This window comes from Monopterus albus, unplaced genomic scaffold, assembly GCF_001952655.1.
Source record: "Monopterus albus unplaced genomic scaffold, M_albus_1.0 scaffold98.1, whole genome shotgun sequence".
Classification (NCBI taxonomy): domain Eukaryota; kingdom Metazoa; phylum Chordata; class Actinopteri; order Synbranchiformes; family Synbranchidae; genus Monopterus; species Monopterus albus.
Window position 1 is genome coordinate 1,624,633 of NW_018127978.1, and position 8,146 is coordinate 1,632,778.

General features: G+C 45.9%; 1 protein-coding gene across 1 annotated transcript; it reads right to left on the reverse strand.

Moving 5' to 3' along the window:
- Positions 1–1,969: 1,969 nt before the first annotated feature.
- Positions 1,970–5,243, reverse strand: s1pr1 (sphingosine-1-phosphate receptor 1). Its single transcript, XM_020609186.1, has one exon. The coding sequence runs from the start codon at positions 5,221–5,223 to the stop codon at positions 4,096–4,098; it is 1,128 nt and encodes a 375-aa protein (XP_020464842.1). The 5' UTR covers positions 5,224–5,243; the 3' UTR covers positions 1,970–4,095.
- Positions 5,244–8,146: the final 2,903 nt, after the last annotated feature.

Consider the following 8,146-nt stretch of genomic DNA (forward strand, 5'->3'; position numbering starts at 1 on the left):
GGGGTGTTGGTGGGAGGGCCGGGGCCCGCCGCCGATTCTCATCTTCCCTTTTCACGGCAGAAGGGCCGCGGCTGCAGGAAAGGAGAAAGGGAAAGAAGAAAACGCGCAGGGCATGCTGGGAATTGCAGTTCAGTTTCTGCAGGGAAACCGACTTAACGGCAGTTTGAAAGAATGCGCTTCCCGGCATGCATCTGCGAGCTGAAAGGTCATGATGGCTGTTGACCCCAATTCCAATGTCCACACTCAGACTCACGGACTTGAGGCGCGTTCCTATGGCGTCAGATCGATGACTTTAGTCTTTGGCACGCATAAATAAAGCTTGGCATTGAAAACTAAACTGAAACTGAAGAAGTAAATATTGGCAATGAAGCATTTGTATTGAAAAAAACACTGGCATTTAAAAAAATATTTAAAAAGTACACTGGAAAAATGACAATCTTCTGATTGTTTTGTCGATCTCAGTATTTTTCAATGCCAAAGTTTTTTCTTTCAGTTTCACTTCTCTGTCAGTTTTGGCGTGGAGGTGGAGGCTTTGAAGTGCGGGGCTAAGGAGAGTGTGATATGCATACTCTGGTTGAGATCCATGAGGAGAGGACAGCCCTCTCCCCTGAGCCACCGTCCACATCGAGGCTTCCGCCTGCTGGGCACGGATGCATAATTGCTGCGCCGGCTTCCCCGAATTCAGCTGGAGCTCTCACGCTGCTGTGTTTCTCTCTGCTGGCATTTATACTCGGAGAGCTGAGCTACGTTAAAGCTCACTTTCAACCAACATTACTTTACTTCAGTACAAGTAGTAATACCACAGTGTAAAAGTGCCCCATTACCAGCCGTGTCTACAGCAGCTGCAGCTACAGCTGAAGTCAGAATAAGAATTATAACTATCCTGGGCTTAGGTATTAGGGTTACAAACCCTAATACCTAAGCCCAGAGTGACAAATACAAAAATCTGTCTGTGGAACTGAGCTAAACATCTCTATTGAATGTAACTTGGCTGCTTTTACATTTTCTTTGACTTAAATTGAAACCAGTTCAGTCCAGATGAGACTCTGAGGTCCCCAGCGGACCCTGACCTCCAATCACAGGAAGAGCCTCAGTTTATATTCATGTGTCCCTGTAGACTCAGTAGACTCAGAGGTCAGCAGCTGGAGGATCACTGAATCTCATTAATGAAAACAGTCGGAGGTGAAACACAAGCTGAGGCCCTGACATTGGGAAACATACCAGTTTGAACTGGACTGGAGTGCAGAACAGTGGACTTGTCAGGGTCACTGTCAATGCGTCAAAGACACAAAGAGCTGCTCACCAAGAGCTGATTAAACTGGCGAGGACTCAGCAAAACTCATATACAAACAAACAAAACAGAGTTCACATGTTGTCACGGCCAGTGGTGCTAAGTACACTTTAGATGTACTACTGGTACTTTGCTGGAGTATTTCCATTTTCTGCCACTCTACTGCACTACATCTGTTTACGAGCTTCAGTTACTGCTTACCTGGATTTTCCAAACAAAACATGCGATGTGTTCTTGTCGACCGAAGGTCGTGCACGTGCAGGTGCTCATCACGAACACTCAGTACCTGGTTTGTCACAGACGTCTGCTCTGAGAACATGTGTCACTGTTGTAACATATTTCACAGGATTCCAGCAGCCTCTTACATTTTCCTGCTCTCTGTCCTTTTGTGTTCATCACTCACATCTCAGCTTCTTTCGGCAGCATTTCCGTTACTTCAGCACCAAATCTCCAACGTTCATTCACTAGACTAAAACTTCCTATTTTCAACAGTAATTCTGTTCCAGTTGCCGCTTCCATTTCTTTCTTTAACTTCAGGTACAACCTTGTTTCCTTTACAACCAAAACTCTACATGTTAAAATCCTGAAAGTGTTTCAAAATATTTCAGCCATGAACGCTTTGTTTTTTCTGAGCTGGTTTTCAGCACAGTTTCATGCACTTTTTCTCAGACACTGACAGTGTTTCTACTTCTGTTTTTATTAAGTGCTAACAAACCATTCAGGAGTTAAACAGTGCAGACACACAAACCGTTGCACAGGAAACTGATGGATTAATCGACTGGCTCCTGATACCCAAAGGTGACTGGTCACCATGGCAACAGTGAAAGTATGGAGGCTCATTCCTGCCAGAATTAAATTTGGTAATAGTCTTCTTAAAACATGACTTTCCTCTATGAAATTATGAGCAGCAACTTCAAAGATAAAACTATGATCTTACCGTAAACAAGACTCAGGTCATGTTTTACAGTTTTTACCTGGGCCACTGTGAACACAGTCTCATGGTCCGTTTAGCAAACGGCCACGGGTGCTTTAGGTCATTACGTTTGGCTCAAACACTGAGACTTGAGGTTTGTCTGTGACCTTGAAATGTGCTGACAAAGACCATGTGATGTAATAAAGAGCTTCAAAACAGCAATTAAATGGACACTGACATAAGAGAGCTGAGCCTGAAGCTGCTGTTTTCACCTTTGTGTCTTTTTTAATGCAATAAAAATGTTAATTTGGTTTTAATGGTTTAAAAACAATGGTTTGTCCTTAATTGTAAAACACCATCTTAATTCTGAGAAACTAATGAGAATGAATGTTTTGGCAGAAATGAGCCTCCACAGCTCCGAAATATGAATAAACAAAAACCTCTCTATTTCCAGGTATCTGACAACATCATCGTGTTTTTCTCCTGGTTCAATTATAAATTATTGTGACTGCAACAACACAGACAGGAAGTAGAAAATACATTCTGACCCAGAGTTTCTACAACTTGTACACAATTAACGTTTTACAGAAATGTCAGGTGTGAATTCAGAGCTCAGAGGCTTCTTGCGCCGCAGTCACTGTGTGTTTTATATGATGGGTGTGAAAACTTCACTGGATGAAGGTCATAGTTTGACCTGACGACACTATAAAAAGACCTGCTGTGTTTTAGACGAGTTCAGCGGAATAGAAACCAGCTGCGTCCTTACACACCAGGTTACCAGGCTCAACAGGTTTAAAAATCAACATCTCGCCATGTTAAACCTTTCTGATAGTTTCATTTAAAAAGCCTTCTGTACTCTCAATGAATGGTGTGCTGAGCCCCCAGACTTATCTGATGACCCTTTGGAGGGACCTGACCCCTAGGTTGAGACCCACTGGATTACACAGTAATCCAACAGTAACATGCAGACCTCTCCCTGAAGGCTGCAGAAGCTGTTGTGTATGAAAATCTGCACCACGTCAGACTGTGAGTGCAAATGCACATCTGTTCCTCCACACTGTGCACGTGTCACTGCGCTGCTGTTTCTTTTGCCTCCTCTTTATCACCTGCTTTGCTGCCAGTTACTCGTCTAATAGTTTGAAGAATGATTGCCATGGGGGGTAATGACACTGTGATTAGTGGCCCCACACTCTAAATCATGAGGTACTTGCTCCTGATTTTAGCACTTGCCTCGGTTTAACCTGTTGGGAGGATGATGTCACACACATAAAGACGCAATGAGTCTGTGATCAGACACGTTTTTATCTGACCGGTGACCAGTTTGTGAGAAGCACTTTCGCTCTGAATTCACCTGTTGTTTCCACATGTGAGGTGTTTAAAGTGGAGGGAAAAATCAAACTGTACATGGATTTATTTCTTAAAGATTTGAAAAGCGCTACACGTTCTAGTTGCTCTTACAGGGTCAGCATAAAGTTGGACTCTTCTACAAGACTCAGGAAACGCTCTGTATGAAGCTCAGATCAGTTCCGAGAGGCCTCTGCTGCTACAAACCTTCACCTGTCCACGTTTCACTGGAACTTCAGAATAAATCCTGTGGTGACCTGGACCACCATGATCCACATGAACCAGGTGAGCTCAGATGAACCCGGCTCCTCCAGAGATCCACCAGTTTACCTGATGCTCTTGCAGGTGTGACGATGTGTTAACAGGTGTGAGCTTCATACAGAGTGTGGACCTTCTCCATCTGAGAGTTCACTGGTCCCAGCTGGTCTCCATAAGTGCTGTGAGTCCCGATCAGCTGAAGGTTCAGGGCGGTCCAGGATGATGCCACCTGGTGTAGTTGCCACCTGTCAAACACAAACGCTGCATCTGAGGCCGAGGGTTCAGACGTTTAGGACGGCGAGGTGACGATCCCCGAGGATGCCGCTGTTGCCGTCGTCTCCCTTGGTGTGTAGTCCGCCTCCTCCTTGTTTGGGTGGGAGGAGTTATCGGACTTGCTGCGGCTGAACTCCGCGCCTATGATGGGCCCGGTGAACTTGGCTTTGGGTCGGATGCAGGCAGTGCAGCACAGCAGGGTCTTCAGGAAAGCGCGGCGCATTTCGTTGCTCGTCAGCGTATAGATGAGCGGGTTCATGGCAGAGTTGAGGACGGCGAGCGCCAGGAACCACTCGGCCTTGTAGAGGATGGGGCAGAGCAGCGTCTCGCAGGCCACGTCCAGCAGGAGGAGGATGAAGAGCGGCGCCCAGCAGGCAATGAAGCAGCTCAAGACGATGATAACGGTCTTGAGCAGCGCCAGCGATTTCTCTGAACTCTTGCTATTGGCGCCGGCGTTGCTGCGTCCGTTGGACACTTTGCGGAAGACAAGTTTGCGGCTGCGAGTGCGCACCAGCGCATAGATGCGTGCGTAGAGCACCACTATGGCCATGAGGATGATGCTGAAGACTGTGGTGCAGAACAGGATGTAGGTCTTATGGTAAAGTGGCAACACGGTGGAGCAGTGCGTCATGCTGTGGATGCAGTTCCAGCCCACTCCCGGCAGCCCGCCCAGCACCGCCGCAATCATCCACACGGTGCTGATGAGCAGGAAGACACGGCAGGTGTTGCCGTTGTTATGCAGCTTCATCTTCAGCATAGTGAGGTGGCGTTCGATGGCAATGGCCAGCAGGCTGAAGACGGACGCTGCCAGGGCCACGAACATACTGCCCTCCCTGAAGAACCACTGCGTGGGCGTCAGTTTGTAGGTGTTGGCGCCCGATAGCAGGATGTTGGCAGTGTAGACGACGCCGGCCAGCAGGTCGGACAGCGCCAGGTTCCCGATGAAGTAGTACATGGGCTTGTGGAACTTTTTGGTCCTCCATATGGTGGTCAGGACCAGGATGTTCTCCAGGATGATGAAGCAGCACACGATGATGAAGACCACCGAGTCTGCCTTCAGACCCGAGTCCTGTTGTGTCTTACGGAACTTTCCGGTGTAGTTGTAGTGTGTTGCGATCAGGTCGGAGTAACTAAGCTCAGCCATGGCCTGCAGCTTCGGCAGGAGTCCAGAAAAAAAAAACTTCAGTGCTTCATGTCAGGTAGTGGCCCTGAAGACAGGCGGAGAGAGTCCTGCTGCTGGACTGGGACATGGTCCTGCAGAGAGACCCACAACTGTCAGATACTCACAGAATACCGCTCTCAGATCGTTAGTGAACAAAATGAACTTTAACCGACTCCGTCACGTTGTCACCGATAAAGAGTTGGTGAGTAGGTCAGATGTGAGTTTATGGCTGAAGCGACTTTAACCGACGGACGCTCCCTCTGGGTCTTAGGACGAAGGGGGCAGGCTGACTTTACTGCCTCAATCTGGTTCCGTGTGAAGACTTATCAACCGATCTCTAGTCAGCTGATTAAAAACACATTTAGGCATCTAAAACACGTTTAATCCACAACACGCTGCTGTGTAAATCGGGATCCTTTAATCTGCTGCTTCTCTCGGTTACTGGTCCTTTTACCAGTTTAAAACACTGGTTCCCTCAGTTCAACCTTCACCACTGCGAGGACCAGCTTCACCTACAGATTTAAACTACTGATCTCTGAGCAGCTCTTTAGTGAACAGTCATTTGGTAAAAGAAACTTTAAACGTGTTTTATTTAGAAACGTCCTTTAAATTGGAACTTGGCTCATGATGAGTGACAGATTAAAGCTGTAAACTGGTCTCCGATCAGCCTGCCGTTAAACGAATTTCTCCTACAGTCACGTTTAACGTCTGTACATTTTCTTCCGTTTTCTGCTTTTAAAACTGAATGAAGCCACGTTCAGAGGGCATGCACTTGAAATACCGGTTAGAAAGGCGTCTTCTGATCAGCAGCACATTTTCAGTCCGTTTTTATTCACATTCAGACGTTTTAACCCTTCGGGTGTTTGGTTTTGTCCGTGAACCTCAGGCTTTTAACGTTTAGCTAAATGAATACATCATCCTGTCTGTCATTAATTTGTTCACTTCAGTGTTTAATTCTCTAGTTAAACTCGCGCGTTTCACATTTTTAGACACATTGAAGCCAAAAAACAGACGTCATGTGTTATTGAGAGGGTTTCATAAAAACATGAAACTGACTGACGCGTTTTATTATGGTGTTTTTCATCAAAGTGAACGTGAAGCTGGACTTGATTTCAGCGGAGACATTTGACCGAGACTCTACTGACGCTTCACACCAACATTCAACTCCATAGAAACTGTCTGAATAAAGAAGAAAGTCAGTTTTTACCTTCGGAGTGCGGAGGAAAAGAGTCCGACACCGGAGCGACACGAAGACCAGCAGCGAAACACGCACACACGCACGCAGTAAGACGCACACTAAACCCACAAATACACACTAAATACACACCTACAGAGTTGACAGTGCAGCCACACAAACCCAGCGAGAACACACACACAATGCATCCCCTAGCCCCCAGCCCCGACCCAAACCTAAACCTGGTTCTAGCCTGAACCCCGGAACCGGGTCTGAACCCCCACTGTCAGAAACGTCCTCACGGTGTAGAACAAGTGAGAGAATGTGAATAAAAGGAAAACACTCCATGAACATGGCGCAAAAGTGAAATGTCCGTGTGCAAAGCGGGGGGTGCCAGCTGTCGGTCAGTGCGTGAGAAGTGGGAAACCCATTCACACATAGTTTCTGGATAAATAACGAAACGTTGCTATAATACCAACGACGCCTCTTGTATTTCGTAGTAAAGTGGACGAGTCACAAGCTCATCTTTGTCAAACCGAGCCGTCCTGTGCTGCAGACACACAACCCTGGTGTCGGTGTGCAGCGGCCGAGACCGTCTACAAAGTGCAGCACTGACAGAGAGAGGCCTGCTGCACAAACATTCAGCAACTCGTACCCTGTTCTCATACCCAACCTCATACCAAAATCACTTCACACATCAGGGGCCATCTGCTGGTTCCACTGCAACCATTGTTTTTGTAGTTTGGAGGAATTTTATCAAACCACTCATTGCAGGCTGGTAAAACCATGGAAATGAAATATCTTGTGTGTAGGGAGCAGCATCAGGCAAGAGGACGGAACAGGTGCATCACTAGTTTTATTAGGTTCACAGAAAGAACTGCTCACAATATAATCATGCTAATAATTATCATTTATAACTATTTATTATAATATATCCCCCATGTCACTATAATAACAGTGGTACAATAATACAAATATCAGATCTGTTGATCTCTGCTGACCCCTCCCACACTGAAGCTAGCTCTCTGACCTCCATTGTATTTGTGATGTCAGCAGAGGTGTCAGGGGCCTCTTCCTCATGAAAAATGTGAGGAAACCACAGCAGCATACATGGTTTGTAGGAAAGCAAATATCTGGCCAGAAACTGACACAGTAATCCTTTAAACATCTGTGACATGTTCACTGAGTGAAACCGTTTGAGCTTCATAAACACAGATGTTAAGGTGGGGGCGTTGAAGTGCATACAATTGTACAAGTGTACCTAATAAAGTGGCCAGTGAGTGTGTACACAGTATAGCATATAGCTTGCATACTGTATTCCCAGTGTTCCCAGTATGAGCTTGTGATATTTCTAATATATTTATTTACTAATTCAGCCAAAGTGCCAGTAGCTGATCATTTCAATATATCACTAGTACAATTAATGTAATATACTGTATCTCTAGTTTATCCCCTGTGAATTCCCAGTGTTTCCAGTATGGTTATTGTGTCCTTGTTTTTCAATACATTCCCAAATTTATCCCAGCATTTTCCCAGTATATTTGAAGCATTCCCAGTATGATACTCTGATATTATCAGAAAGAAGATACTTATATGTTTAATGAAACTCGGATGTTGTTGGAAATGTGCAGGAGAAATATGCTGGTGATGTTCTGGGATCATACTGAAGCCATGCTGGTGTTCATATGTGACCAGTCCACAGTTGGTTTCCTTTTGGAAAATGGAGCTGAG

Excerpts from the sequence above, each read along its gene's own strand:
- s1pr1 (XM_020609186.1), bottom strand. The coding sequence starts at position 5,223 with ATGGCTGAGCTTAGTTACTCCGACCTGATCGCAACACACTACAACTAC.